This window comes from Leopardus geoffroyi, chromosome D3 (assembly GCF_018350155.1).
Source record: "Leopardus geoffroyi isolate Oge1 chromosome D3, O.geoffroyi_Oge1_pat1.0, whole genome shotgun sequence".
Classification (NCBI taxonomy): Eukaryota; Metazoa; Chordata; class Mammalia; order Carnivora; family Felidae; genus Leopardus; species Leopardus geoffroyi.
Window position 1 is genome coordinate 35,747,072 of NC_059339.1, and position 15,164 is coordinate 35,762,235.

The window sequence follows — 15,164 nt, forward strand, 5'->3', positions numbered from 1 at the left end:
GGTCGGGCTGCCCTGTGGCTTGTGTTTCCTAAGACCCAGGGAGGACCCCAGGATGGGCTAGGATATCTCATTGCCAGAATTTCTCTCTCAAAAATCCCATCTCTACCTGCTCCAGGCCAGCAGACCCCATCTCTGTGCCAGGGGTCTGGGGTGACGGGAGCTGCCCCCACCACTGGGGCGCTGGGACACCAGGAATACAGCAAGACTGGTCACGGGTCTTTATTTATTGAGAAAGAATTCACACAAGGTCACATCATACAGTCAATCCATTCCTGCGCTTCATAAAAATGATTGTCACTCACTGTGCTTCACAAAAATTTCTTTTAATGAATAAATAATTTGATGAAATCAAAAATATTTACAATATAAACAAAGGGAAAAGCTTTGGATCCATGAATCTGATCGTCGAGCTTTGCATTTTTGAATTGACTTCCTCCCAAGCTTTTCCCTTGGAAACAATACAAATCTGATAGAAACAACAACTCATACAACATATCTTTGTTCATTATACGTTTATCTGTTAGTCTTGGAAAGGTACATAAGCTTATATTATGCAACATGTTAAAATACAAATATTAACTAAAATAATATATTATCATAATGCCAGGTAGCATTCTCCACAAAACAAAAATGTACACTCAGCTGTAACAATAACAAAGGGTTCACGGGCCACAAAATAATACCCAAAGGTACAAATTTCCTTCATAAGAATATAATTGTGCTCTTCGATTTACCAGATGTCTACGCTGCTCTAAGAAGCCGATGCCTAAGACAGTATTTGACGACTCTGCTGTGTGTGTGTGTTTCTGTCAGGCAGCAGCATTGCTGGGAATTGGGCAGTGCAAAGCAGTTTTATAAACGCTTTCTTGGGCTCTTAAAAAGAGCCAATTATGCAAAGCAAAATAAGCATAGTGAGAAGTCTTCATCTCATCTACACAAATACCATGGAACGTCTTGGCTTTGTGGGATGAAAGGGTTGGTGTGCAGAACTGTTTATGCCGTCAGCCAGAATTCAAGTATTCCAGGGCCACCTCGTAGCAGAACTTGTACTGATCCTGGAAAGCAGAAGTGAGAAGATGTCAGCTCCGCGATTCCCAAATGCTGGGTCCATTAAAGCAATTATGCCAGATTAGGGTTTTAATGGAAAGAAAGCAAACTGGGAAGGATTTGAATCAGACATGAATCAGAAAGTCACGGCTGTGAGCTGCAAACATATCCATTGTCTGGAGATGTTCTGCACAAGCCCTGATGCAAGGTATTTTGACATCTACGTTCACTAGAATTTCTGGAAAGTTCTAGGCAACTGGAACACACATGAAGGTTTGTCCCCATATAAACGTTTACAAAGTATGGGGAAATCAAGAGGTAGAAGGAAAAACAAATGAGGTCTGGGAGGAGAAACATCTTTGTGATTTGCTCATACCAGGGGTCTCAACAAATAAATGTGTCTTCACTCCTGGCCCAACTATACCTTCAACTTTCAGTCAGCAGGATGTCTTTCATAGAGAATTTATCAAGCACCTCTTAAGTCCCAAGCACCTTGACCTGGTCCCTGACTTTGAGAAGTCTATGGTCCAATGAAGAGGTTGAGACTGGTAACCAAGGACAACACATGGCATGGAGCTGAGCAGGGCCTGTGAATGGTACCCCAACATGGGTGCAGTGGAGGAGGGAGCAGAACTTCCCAGGGGAGATCTTCCAAGAGGTAGCAGGTAACTAACTGCAAATACCCAATGGGGGGTTAAAACAGGCATACCAGGTAGAAGAACAGGATAAGGAAAGACCCAGGGGGCAAGTGTTTGATACCCTCTGGGAACCACATAGCAGTTGTTAATCAGGCAGTGAAGTCCTTTTTCTGGAGCACAGCTTTCTCACATCACGGACCTTGGCCTGAGGAAGGCCCGCGTGAGGTCCTGGCCCAGGGAGGGTCTCAGGCGGAGGATGCGGCATTCTGCACCTGTGGTTGTATGATGGACGCTCACCCGGGTGTGGCCTCTGAGCCAAGCAGAGGGACACAGGGGTTGAGCATGCTTCCACCTGCCATCCCGCAGCAGTGCAGTGTCTGGGACAAACAGGCTCAGCAACTAGAAGGCTCTCTTCCCACCTCAGTAAGGAGATTCACTTTCACAAGTTGTAAGAGGGCACACCACTGTCTCACTGCCTGACACAACGGCCGCAACCAAAGAAATAGATCTCTTATTTTTGGGTTTGCCAAGTTAATTCAAACTAAGTCTCCATTTTTTGGATATATGTCTAATTAATTAGTCACGGAAGCTTTGTCTTCACCTGCATTTTGTTCTCTAAAGGCCCCACTCGTCCAACCTATCTGAAGACCAGAGCCATACTTTGTCCCCTCGTGTGTAACACACGAGTCCTTAGCACAGAACCTGACACACAGCTGGGGGTTCAAATGTTGGTTGTATGTGTAAATGACGACACAATATGGGCTTTAGCACGGTGCACCCCGAAGGATAGAGACTAGGGATTTTAAGATGCAGCTTCTGTCCTTCAGGAGTTTACAGTTTGAAGGGGAAGACAGGAAGCAAACAGACCATGTCAATATACTGATGGTGGTGCCCCAAGCTTAATACGTCAATCGCAGTAACACCCACCGGGATGGCTACGATTAAAAGAGACGGACAAGAACAAGCGTCGGTGAGGATGGAGACACTGGCATGCTGGTGGGAATGCGAGGTGGTGCAGCCCCTTTGGAAAACCGTCCGGTAGGTCATCAAAAGGTTCAACAGAAGAGTTGCCCTGTGACCCGGCGGTTCCACTCCTAGGTAGATGCCCAAGAGAGCTGGAAATATGGCTGCACCAAAGCTGATTCATATTCCAGGATCTGACACTTTTATTTTCAAAAGAGTTGAAAGAAATCATTCGCGTTTCAAAACTCTAAAAGGCCAGGTGGTCAGATCACTGAGCCAACGTGAGTGCTCAGTCCTGTTCTCCTGTCTCCTTCACAGAGACCATGTTTTTCATGGAAATCTGAGAGATCCAATTACTTATTGCATAAACATGGTTTTGCATAAACCTGGTTGTGCAATTTTAGTGCCCACTAGAAACCATCCTTTTAACATACGAACATGCATTTAGAGGGTAAGGTAGCTCCCGGCCTCAGGCCACGACCCCTTTCGGGTTTTGGGCTTCATCACTAAGGGGCTGCTTTGTTGGAAGCCCTATCCTAGGCATGACTATAATTTTCAAAATGAATTTGCTATCATCTATCTTGTCCCTCCTAAGCACACTGTCAATCCCAAGAGATTCTGTGATGACTGGTTTCTGAATCAGGAAAATAAGGGGGGCTGAGAAGAAAGACCATAAATTGTTGCATGCCCTCCCCCAAACACCTCAGGAAATGCCTGAAATCCTCCTGTGTTGGAAACTGATTACCCTTGATCGCCAGGTACAGGCCTGTCTTCTGCCGTTTCTTCTCTCAGCTCACTTGCTTCTGAACGGTATAATTAAGCCACACGAGCTACCCTGTGCCTCAGGGGGAAAAAAAGAACATTTCTGCCTTGGTCCCAAGTTCTCCTGATTTGAGTGACATTAACTGGCTTTGGGCATGAGGAAGTGACAGGAGCAGGGGTTATCCTCGTGCAGGACCGTAACCTGGGCGGCCAGCTATTCCCTTCCAAAGCCCTTGACCCCACTTTTGTTGCAGACCTACCGTCCTGTTCTCATGAAGAGGGAGAAAGTGAAATCTAAAGGAGCACCTAAGAGTGAGGTTATGTTTTAAAAGCCCCCCATGTCCCCGCTCTGCTCATTCACTGAGGGCGTCATGAGACCATGAGGCCTGCCAAGTGGCTTTGGGGGGGGGGCTCCCTGAAGGGTTCGAGCTGTAGCCGCGTCAGGGCGTGCTGCCCTGTGTTGTGTCTGAGGAACTAGGGGCCCTGTGGTCCCTCCGGGAACCTCCAGTGCCCCACACTGCCTGCCTGAGAAGATTCAGAGAGCAGTCTGCACGCAGGCTCACCTGGGGTAGCCCTTCCCCCTCTGATACACTTGCTTTTTGAACCTAAAACAAATTTCACCGTTTCATCTGGGTCCTGTGCTAATAGGTCCTACGGTCTGGAAAAACCCTTTTACCCATGTCCCCGCTTGGAGGGTCAGTTGGTCCCCAGGGTGCCAACAGTCATGGGTGGAGCCATCTGCTTCAATGTTTCCGGGAGGTTCCCAGCCAAGGAGACCCCTTGAGGAGACAGCGGTGTGTCTGACAACAGGCAGAATGGGTCATTCCTCTCATTTATGCCTTTAAAAATGTAGGGAGAATGTTCTTCCCTCAAAGAACGTTCTTCCCACGCATGGTGGTTTGTGCCTGGTTTGCTGTTGAGACTCATCAGTGGGTAGCCATTGGCCTCCCCAGGTTCTAAGAGCAGCGAGGGGAGCTCAGGAGGGGGGAGCGTCCAGGTGCAGGGAAGAAACGTGCTGTCACTCAGCTCTGTCCTGGGACCCTCCAGGAGTTCTGTTGGTACTGAGGGGGCAGCCAGCCCCTGACTCAAGGAGGTCAGAGTCTAGGGCAGGGGTGGGGGCACGGAGATTACTTCCTTGAGACTGCAGGAAGACTTGCCATGGGAGGACTCAAGCAGAGTGGCTGCTTCTCCAGGGGCTGTGTGGCTGGGCCAGGGAAAGTGGAATGCCTCCCAGTGTCTCCAGAGATGGGCCTTGTGCCTCTCTGACTCCCCATCTGGGGGCTACATCCTCCACTCTGACACTGACACCCCCAGCCACACCCACAGACACATATACTGACATAGACCCACCCCCACACCCCTATACATGCATATACACCCTTACCTACACACACATGCACACCCCCCCATATACATATACCCACATGTATATACCATCACCCTCTTACATATGCACACGCATCTACCCCTTTACACCCCTACACATGCATACAGATCCACACCTCCACACCCCCCACATCCACCCCTACACATGCACACCCACACCTCCACACACACCCACATATACATAAACATATCTACCCATCCATACATACACCCCACTTACACATACACACACATCCACCCCTACACATGCATATGCACATGCACACACCCCACACACCTCTACACATGTGCATACATCCACGCCTACACCCCCTACATGCACACACACCCCTATACATGCACATGCACTCACATATACATACACCCACAGATACATAGCCACCCACACACCTGTACTTGCGACACCCCCCCCACTCACACACACACATATACCTATACACATACCCCTCTCCCCCACTCCCCACACATCCTCCCCCCACCCCTTCAAATAGCCTTTATGTTTCACAGTTCACAGGTAGACCTCTGGAGGCAGTGTATATGCAGAAGTTATTAGACTCATTGTGTCCTCTGCATGAGAGGGAGAGCTGCAGGCCCTAACCGCATGCCATCTTGCAGGGAGTGCCTTATACCGAATATTATTTTAGCATACAGAAGGGGCAGGTGGGGCTGAGTCTGGTAGCCAGCTCTAAATTACAGATGTTGGGAGATGCTGCAGAGGACTGGGTCTGAGCAGGAGGGCCAGAGGGCTGGAGGTAGGTTTGGAGCTGCCCAGCAGCCGGCATGAGGAAAGGGATGGCCTGTTCACCCTGCTGAGCCCTGGTCTCCCCTGCAGCCCATCGAGCTCACTCGCCTCGGGCTCCATCTGCCATAATTGGTCTGGGGCATGGCCTGGGCCTTGGCATTTGTGACAGCACCTCAGGCGATTCCAACGTGCAGTCCTGGCTGAGAGCCATCCTAGACTGGGCACTAAGTTTCTTAACCTTACTACACATTAAAATTACCTGGGACGCTTTTAACATCCTGCTGCCACAGCCAGACCCCAGATCAACTGAATCATGGTCTCTGGGGTGGGCCCAGGGCTCAGAATTCTTTAAAAGCTCTCATTAAAGAAAGTCAAATTTCACTCATATGAGGGTTTTAAGATACAAAACAGATGAACATAAGGGAAAGGAAGCAAAAATAATGTAAAAACAGGGAGGGGAACAAAATAATAAGAGACTCTTAAATATGGAGAACAAACAGAGGGTTACTGGAGGGGGTTAGGGGAGGGGGGAATGGGCTAAATGGGTAAGGGGCATTAAGGAATCTACTCCTGAAATCATTGTTGCACTATATGCTAACTTAGATGTCTTCAAGCCTACTGAAAAGAGCACGGTGACATTTTTTTCTCCAGTCACCAGATAGTATCTATTATTTTGCTAACAGTCACTGTGACAAATTTATCAGACATTCTTCCAGGAAATTGAAAACTCTCCTTATATTTCTCAGCCACTGACCTTATCCTCAAACTGTGACTGACCCTCAGAAGTTTGGGCATCTGAAGATCCTATTTTCTCTATTAGAGTAACACATCATCACAGAGACACCTAAATTATTATAGAAGAGAGGGCTCCCTGCTGGTCCAACCACCTAGATGTCCATTCAGTTCACAGAGAATCACCTCCATCGTTTAGTCTGCACCACTGATTTGGAAAAAGCCACATTGTTTCTGCACATAAAAATTCGTGAGTGATGAAAGCTGCAGCCAGGGCCATTAGCGGAAAGGCCTGGAAGGGTCTATTACTAATGACCTGCTTAATTCAGGCTGTAGTGAGAGGGAAATGATACATATTTTTTTCATCAAGGTCAGCTTTGCCCAAGTTCCAACAAAAGTCTAGAAGCTACAAGTCTGTCCCTCAGTCTGGGCGGTTAAGTGCCAATGAGGTCGCACTATTTCAATTTAGGCGTTGGCTTCCGTTTTCTGCCAACCTTCTTATCCATCCCAAACTCAGGCCTCCTCTGACTGCCCAACTGCCCTATCTCAGTGGCCCCCAGCCCAGAAGATTGAGAATTCCATGGTGGTACAACTCTTTAAAATTCCCATGGGTGGTGCCAGGGAGTGAGATAGTTCTCTGCCTCTGGGAGGTGCTGTTTCTAGTGAAGCCTGCACAGGGGACAGGCCAGCCAGTCTGTCAGCCCATCCACATGAAATCTGTGCCTCCGTATAAGGCACTGAGCATGGGGTCTGGCACATATTAAGCACCATGTGAATGCCAGCTGCTCACTGCCCCCTCCCCTCCTCTCCCAACGCTAATACATGCCTGCTGGCTGCGGGATGCCCTGTGGACACCTGCACTCTTGAGAACCACTGTCTCACCTTTGCAGTTTTTGCAGTTTTCCAAAAACACTTTCATATATGTTGGCTCACAGGATCACCTCCATAAGCCAACCTTATCCCTGGTTTCCATAACTTGGGCTCAGGGAAGTTACGTGACCTGCCCGAGGGGACCTAAATTGCCAAGTTAATTTGTCTGAGGTCCCTTGACTTGAATTAGTAGCAGAGCTGAGATTCGAATTTGGGTGTTCATGGGTCTCCAGTAGGGAGGAGAGGAGAGGGCAGCAGTTTGCGGGACGCAGTCCTTTCTCCACAGAAGCCAGGGTGCTAACTGCTGATGGTTTGGGAGTCTGCACTTGGCCAAACAGGCGCCCCTCTACCAAATTCCTCAGGCAGCAAGTGCTTCTTGGACGTGGAACAGCCCATCAAGCAGGACACACGTACCTGCAGGAAGCAGACGCCTCTGCAGAGTGACCTGTGGGAGTCGGACGTGTCCTAGGAGTCAGTCAGCATCAGTCGCTGTCATTACCCAGCCTGGGGCACTGCTGTGATGACCAGGAACCATGGCTACTTCCTCAACGCTACCGATCTATCCATCTAGTTTTTAGTGTTCGTTTTTTGATATAGAGTGAGACAGAGTGTGAGCAGGGGAGGAGCAGTGAGAGAGGGAGACCCAGAATCTGAAGCAGGCTCCAGGCTCCGAGCTGTCAGCACAGAACCCAACGCGGGGCTCGAACCCACAAACTGCGGGATCATGACCTGAGCTGAAGTCGGACGCTTAACCGACTGGGCCACCCAGGTGCCCCTACTTCTTCACCTTTACCTTGAATCTCGACTAGCTCTTCGGTGCCTTTATTATATTTTAAAGTTGAAGCCCACTGCTGCAGTACTGTGGGCTGGGAAACATGGGCTTCCTAGGCATGGCGGCACCAGCCATCCCTTCCTCCCTCTCCGCACCCCAGGCCATTCTCCAACTCTGGGATCAGTCCTACTGTTTCGTTCAGCTCCTCCTTCCACTGACAGAGGTACAAATGACTAATCTAAAAGCTTCTTCCTTGATGTTATTCTACTGTTCTCCAGTCTCGGTGGTTGGCATTTCAATAGCTGCACACAAGAAAGAGATTTCCTGAAATACTCTAAGAAAATAGCTGCACATAGTCCTTTGTTTCTCAGCTCCTTAATCCTCTTCTCAGATATGGCCACCAAAATTAACTGCAACATTCTGGGTGCCAAACTGAAATTCACAGCTTTGACCAATGTTAGGTGATGAAGCTATTTATAAAATATATAATTTGAAAATCTGGCATTTCGTGTAGTAGGATTCTTCTCCATGAAGACGAAGTGCTTAGGCACGTGGAAGGCACTGCCAGGAATGGGAACTAATAAGGATGTTCGCTTGTGAGTTTCAATGACTTCCCCATTTCCAGTGTGTGGAGATGAAGCCTCCCCGTGAAAAGCCCAGGGAGAGAGGAAGAGGGGAGAAAAGCCCTCGCCAGCCCAGAGATCACATTATGTTTCTGAAAACGAGCATCCGCCCCCCCCCCCCCCCCCCCCCCCCCCCCCCGGGAATCAATGTCAGCGCAAACTCGGAGGGGGGCGAGCTGTCTTGCGCTAGCTAACCAGGAAAATGCCCCATTCCGCGGGACAGAGGAAGGGTCCTACCAGGAGGTCCACCATGTTGGGCTTGTTGTTCCTCAGCGTCTTCACGGCGTGGAAGACGTCGACCGTCCTCTGGTGCCGGAGCATCTCACAGACAATGCTGATGGCGCAGAACGTCCCGCTGCGGCCTCCCCCGTTCCTGCCGGAAGAGAAATCAGATGGTCCAAGAGGAGGTCTGAGAGCATTTGCTCTCACACTGCATCCTCACGTGCCTCCTGAACCCTGGAGAGCAGGCAATGGTGAAAGCCTCAGAGGCCAGGCGATCACTCCACCAGGGCCAATTATTTTAATTAAAGCAAATGGAGTTAATGAGTCTTAGCACTGGGCCCATGGGTCACCTCACTGGAGGTGATGAGAAACTGGCACATTCTGCTCTCCTGGCTTCACCTCAGATCTCAGTTATACAATCTCATAAAAATTTACCTGTTTTTACTGAAAGGGCCCACTGCAGGAAATTTCCAGCAAACAAACACCTTATCTGCTATCTGCCAGGAAAGCTGGTGATGAGTGTTCAAAGATGGACTTGGCCTTACAGAAGTCCACTATTATTTCATTATTAATCTCTAAAACACAGGAGCTCTTTCTGAATGAAACTTTTCATTTTGAACTAATTTTAAATGTGCAGAATCATCGTAAAAACAGCACGAGGGTTCCCTGGCATACCCACCTCCCCTGATGCGAACATCTTACAAAATCATAGTATGGGATCAGAACCAGGAAGTTACCACTGGTGCAATACTATTACCTCAACTATAGGCCTTAGTCAAATGTCACCAATGACCTTTTTCTAGTCCAGGGTCCAATCCCAGACCCCACCTTGCATTGACTTGTCCTGGCTCCTTAGTCTCTGCTACCTGTCCATCAGGTTCTCAATCATTCCTTTTTTTTTCTTGACCTCGACACTTTTGAAGAGTACTGGTCAGTTTTTTTGTAGAATGAAAAAAAAAATTAGAATGTAGATGTAGAAAGTGGCCATGGTGCCCAGCTACAATTTGAGAAGTCATTACAAAATACAAATTGTAGAATGTGGAAATGTAGAACTATGTCCCCTTCTCATGATTGGGAATGAAGTTATGCATTTTGGCCAGAGAACCACAGAGGGGCTGTTCATCCTTCCAGGGATTCAGGGTGCTGAATGGCTTATTTCGCTGGTGATGTTGACCTTCATCACTTTTTAAGACGGTGCCTGAGAAATGTTTTCCTATGTAGTCGTTATCTTTCTCTTTGTAGTTAATATCTTGGGAGATACTTGGGGATTCTGCAAATATCTCAGTTCTCCTCAAAGTTTCACCCACTGGTTGAGGATCCATTGGTGGATCCTGTCTGCAACAACGATCATTGTGGTTTTGATTTTCTACTTCCCTGTCTCCTTCAACATTCTACTGTGAGAGAGTGCTGTCTCTTCTCCACTATTTGACTAATTTATTTGCTTATATCTTTTATCTTTTTATCTATGTCACTTTATTTTTTCCTTAAATTTTTGTTAATGTTTATTTACTTTTGAGAGAGAGAGAGAGAGAGAGAGAGAGAGAGCAAGTGGAGGAAGGCAGAGAGAGGGAGACACAGAATCTGAAGCAGGCTCCAGGCACTGAGCTGTCAGCACAGAGACCAACACCGGGCTTGAACTCATGAACTGTAAGATCATGACCTGAGCCAAAGTCGGATGCTTAACTGACTGAGCCACCCAAGTGCCCCTATTTATGTCACTTTAGACTTACACATGTTAATTTTGTTCAATGAGCTAAAATCCAATAGTATCAATATTTATTTTTGTTGCTGAAATTGTTCTGGTTTTGGCCATTAGGAGCTCCATCAGGCCTCCATTATTTTTTGAGTACTTTCTTACTCTCTGGGACCACAAGGTGTTCCAAACTCATCTTACATCTTCCCTGCACCAGCTCTGAGATCAACCACTTCTCCAAGGAGCTAATGGATTGAAAGAAAAATAAACACAGTATCATTATTACACCTAAGATAATATTACTGTGTCAATAGATCATTGAATTTCTAATTATTGTTCCAATTTCCCAGACTGTTTCACAAATTTTCTTCTAGTTGATTTCTTCAAATACACATCCAAGCAAAGTAATTGGTTGATATAGCTTGAGAGTTCATTTTAATCTATAGGTCCCTCTTTGTTCTTTTTTTCTGGGGAATTTATTTGTGGAGGAAATGGGTCATCTTTCCTGTAGAGAGCCCCATATTCTCAGTTGTTCTCATTCATTGCATCTCTGTGAATCATTTAACATGTTTCTTTCTAATCCTTATATTCTATAAATTAGGAGTTAGGTCCACAGCTTCCTAAGAATTAATTTTTTTTAAGACAGGATACCTTATAAGCATACTTTTTTAGGAAGCAGGCATAAGATATCACGTTGTTCTTTGTTTTGTGATTTTAAGATGGATCATTGTGTTAGAATGTCAGTTTGGTACATTAAGTTCAAAATCAGTTTTTTTTTTTTAAATAAGTATAACAGACCTACAATTAACAGTAGTTAATGATATGTACCACAAATGGTAGTACATACCTTAGTTAATTTCCAAATTCATGTTCCACGTAACCACCATTCAGATCAAGACACAGACCAGGATCAGCGCCACCCCCCGACCCAGACCTCCTTCAGACTCCCTCGTCATCAATACCATCGATTCCCCAAAGATGATCTCTGTTCTCACTCCTGGCATTGTAAAGGTCTTCGGTCTGTTTTCAAATTTTGTATAAATGGAATATACAGTACATACTCTTTTGAGTCTGGCTTATTTCACTTAATACTATCTCTGTGAGAATCATCCATGTTGCACCACTGGCTTCTTCTTTTATATTGCTGAGAACAATTCCACTGAATGGGTCTACTACCGTATAATTTTAATCACTCAACAGCTGAGGAATATTTGGGCTGTTTCTAATTTTCAACATTATGAGTCCATCTGCTCTAAAAATGTCTCATGGTGCATAAGTGACTCATTTCTATAGTCGTGTACTTGGGAGGGGAAGAGCTCAGAGAATGTATTTATCTTCAGCATTTGGTATTGCCGTCAAACAGATCCCAATCTCTGTGCCATCTGTCCTTCCTGCCAGTGGTGTAGGGGGCGTTCCATTTGCTCTGCATCGTCACCAACACTTGGTATTATCATTTACTTGTCTTTTATTTTTTATTTTATTATTTTTTCAATTTTTCTTAATGTTTATTTTTGAGAGACAGAGAGAGATAGCATGAGCAGGGGAGAGGGCAGAGACCGAGAGAGAGAGGGAGACCCAGAATCGGAAGCAGGCTCCAGGCTCTGAGCTGTCAGCACAGAGCCCAACGCGGGGCTCGAACCCACAAACCGTGAGATCATGACCTGAGCCGAAGTCGGATGCTCAACCGACTGAGCCACCCAGGCGCCCCTTGTTTGTCTTTTAAATGTCACCCATTCCGTTGAGTGTGCAGGGGGCGTCTGGTCCTGGTTTTAATATGTATTATCCTGGAAATGAATGATGCTGAGTACCTTTTCTCTGTTTATTGGCTATGTGCATATTCTTTGTTTAAAAAAATGAAGCTCTTGTCAAGTCTTTTGCTCAAACAACTGGGTCTGTCTTTGCTTCTTTGCTTGCAGTAGTTCTTAGGCATTCTGGCTCCGAGTCCTTTGTCAGATGCATGTATCACAAAACTGTTTGCCCATGCTGTCTTGCTTTTTCAGTCTCCTTGGTGTCTTTTGATGAACCGAAGTGCTTAACTTTAATGAAATCCAATTTTTCAATATTCTCTTTTATGGCTTGTGTTCTGTCTTGGGTATCATCATCTTTGGTTACCTCATGGTCATGAAGATTTTCTCCTGGAAGCTTCATTGTTTTCCTTTTCACATGTTGGTCCATGATCCATCTGGAAATGACTTCTGTATGTAGCATGAGGAGGGAGACCAGGTATGCAGGCTGTTCTCCCCCACCTCCCGTAGTACTGTGGGGTCTTAGTTGTAAATCAGGTGACCCTGAGGTGTGGCTCCATTCCTGGATTTTCTCTTCTGCTCCATTAGCCTACTTTCTGTCTTTGCACTGTTAGCCACACTGCTTTTCCCCCACCAGCTTTTCACCTGATGCTTTCAATAGTTCTTGATGACCATTGTCTACACCCGTATTTTCATGAAGGGTTACAAAATGGTGATATCTTAATTCTATCCATTTCTTCTGGCTTTATGAGCTGGAAGACGTATGAAGAAAAAACAACAACCCTGTTTACTCACTGTGAGTATATGCGTGGCTCAAGGAACCATTCCACTTGTAGCATGTGGAGGTCTGTTTAGGGCAGGGACTGCTCTGCCCACAGCCATTAGGAAGCCCTATGTTATGCTGAATACAACATTCTTACCTCAGAAATGAACAGCAGAGAGCTTTTGTGGTTCAAAGCATTCTTTCCTGGACTATGTTGGAAGATACGACTTCAACTGAACTTTGTTTCTCACAACTAAAACAATCTTCATTTAGATTTATAAATCGAAACACTACACATTCTTACCAGGCATGGGTCTCATGCCCATCCTGATGCCAAGAGAGCCAGAGGCAGCCTCATGAGAACCAAGGGGACTTCAGGACTGGGAAGAATGTTTCCCAAGGAAAGATCAAGGTTCTTTGGGCTGGCAAGAGGGCAGAAACAATGGGATGCCTGCCGCCATGCACTATAAGGAACAGCCTGCTGTAGACATCATGGAGAAGGGCAATGCAATTGCTTAGTTTTGGGGTCACAGCTGGGCCTTGGGAGAGTATAGTGGGTGGCTGTCTATGAGGTGCAGTGATTTAAGGGGTCTTTGTATCTTCCCCTCAGGCCTGTCCTGGTGCCTCAACTTCCCCCGGTGTGACTTAGCCCTTTGGGTTACGGCACTCGCCCCTGTTAGAAAGCTACTAATCAAAGCGGGTGCCATGTACGTATTATACTCCTAGTTCCATATATTGGCCGACTCCAGACACAGAAATGGGTGTCTGCAAACTGTTTTGAGTTTTTCCAAAAACCTAATGGATATAATACAAACCCTAACTAAAATGTCAGTTTTCCCTGCTGGGACTGTATCAACTCACACTGGTGACCCTCTGATCATATTCTGATCAGAAGCTCTATCTGCATTTAGAAGAAATAAATTGGGGGATGTGAGCTGTGACTCAATCCTCCTTGGCATTTTCTTGGTAGAGATGTTTTTAATGAGCTGGATCCAGGAGAAGGAAGGGAAAAGTAAGCGGGCAGGACAAAGGATTGGAGGCTCTGGTCGAGGGTAAGTGTGAACAGGCTCATAAGACTCTTTCCAAGGGCATATCAGTTTCTGTAGGATGAAACTCTGCCACTTTTTGACTCCTGAGAAGCAGGGCAGAGTTCTGGGGTGTCATGGACCCTCCTGGGCCCCTGGGGGAGGGGCACGGCATGAGATACAGGCCTTGAGGGGAGAGTAACCGGGGTCCTTAGGCAAGCTTGTCATTTTAACTAGGGTTGGTCTTCCCAGAGTTAAACCGTATTTCCCCTTCCGTTTGGGTGAGATCTCACTGTGGGCTTGTAATGATACTCCCCTGAAAAGAGACATAAGCTTGTAAGTTTCCACAAATTCTCTAAATACCTTCCCTAACTGCCATGACTTTCTAATTGCCTGCTCCATTAAGCCAATCCCAGCTGGCTGATTAGCTACATATCATCACCAATGAGAAAATGCAGGTGATGGTGCTCTGAAAAGCAAGGCAGTCTCTTTTCAGTGGCTCTCAACCTTGGCCACACACTGAAATAATCTGGCAGTCTGAAAAAACACAGATGTCTGGGGCCCATCCTTAGGGATTTTGATGTGATTGCTTTGGGTATGGCCTGGGCATGGTTTTTTGTTTGTTTTTTTCATTGATAAGAGACAGAGCATGAGTGGGGAAGGGGCAGAGAGAGAGGGACACACAGAATTCAAAGCAGGCTCCAGGCTCTGAGCTGTCAGCACAGAGACCGATGCGGGGCTTGAATTCATGAACCCTGAGATCATGACCTAAGCTAGAGTCGGATGCTTAACCGACTGAGCCACCCAGACGTCCCTGTTTTTGTTTTATAAAAATCTCCCCAAATGATCCTCAATGTGCAGTCACAAATGGGATTCAATGCTCTGTAGCAGAGGTCTTCCCATTTGAGCACCCCCTAGAACTGCAGAACTGCTGGTCTAGAGACCACACTTTGGAGATACGGGCTCTAGCCAAATCTTCCCTATATATATATATATATATATATATATACACACACACACACACACACACACATACATACATATATATTTATATTCTCAGGCAAAAACCAAGACATAAACAAAATTCTCTTCAAAGACAATTCCTTTGAAAGACAGTTCCTTTGAAACCTCTGGCATGATTTCCTATAGAATTACCAGCTAGTGTGCTGATAAACCTGCTG

The 15,164-nt window shown here is 46.4% G+C and overlaps 1 protein-coding gene across 11 annotated transcripts in view; it reads right to left on the bottom strand.

Annotated features, from left to right (window-relative positions):
* Positions 1 to 307: 307 nt before the first annotated feature.
* The window catches only part of PTPRM (protein tyrosine phosphatase receptor type M), a 796,726-nt gene continuing 781,869 nt past the window's right edge, over positions 308 to 15,164 (bottom strand). For all 11 annotated transcript variants that reach the window (XM_045459381.1, XM_045459379.1, XM_045459380.1 and 8 more), the window contains 2 exons: positions 8,773 to 8,908; positions 308 to 1,055 (listed from right to left, as the gene is read on the bottom strand). In XM_045459381.1, the coding sequence (XP_045315337.1) occupies positions 1,002 to 1,055; positions 8,773 to 8,908 (190 nt within the window). In that variant the 3' untranslated portion in view covers positions 308 to 1,001. The remainder of the gene's footprint in view (positions 1,056 to 8,772; positions 8,909 to 15,164) is intronic.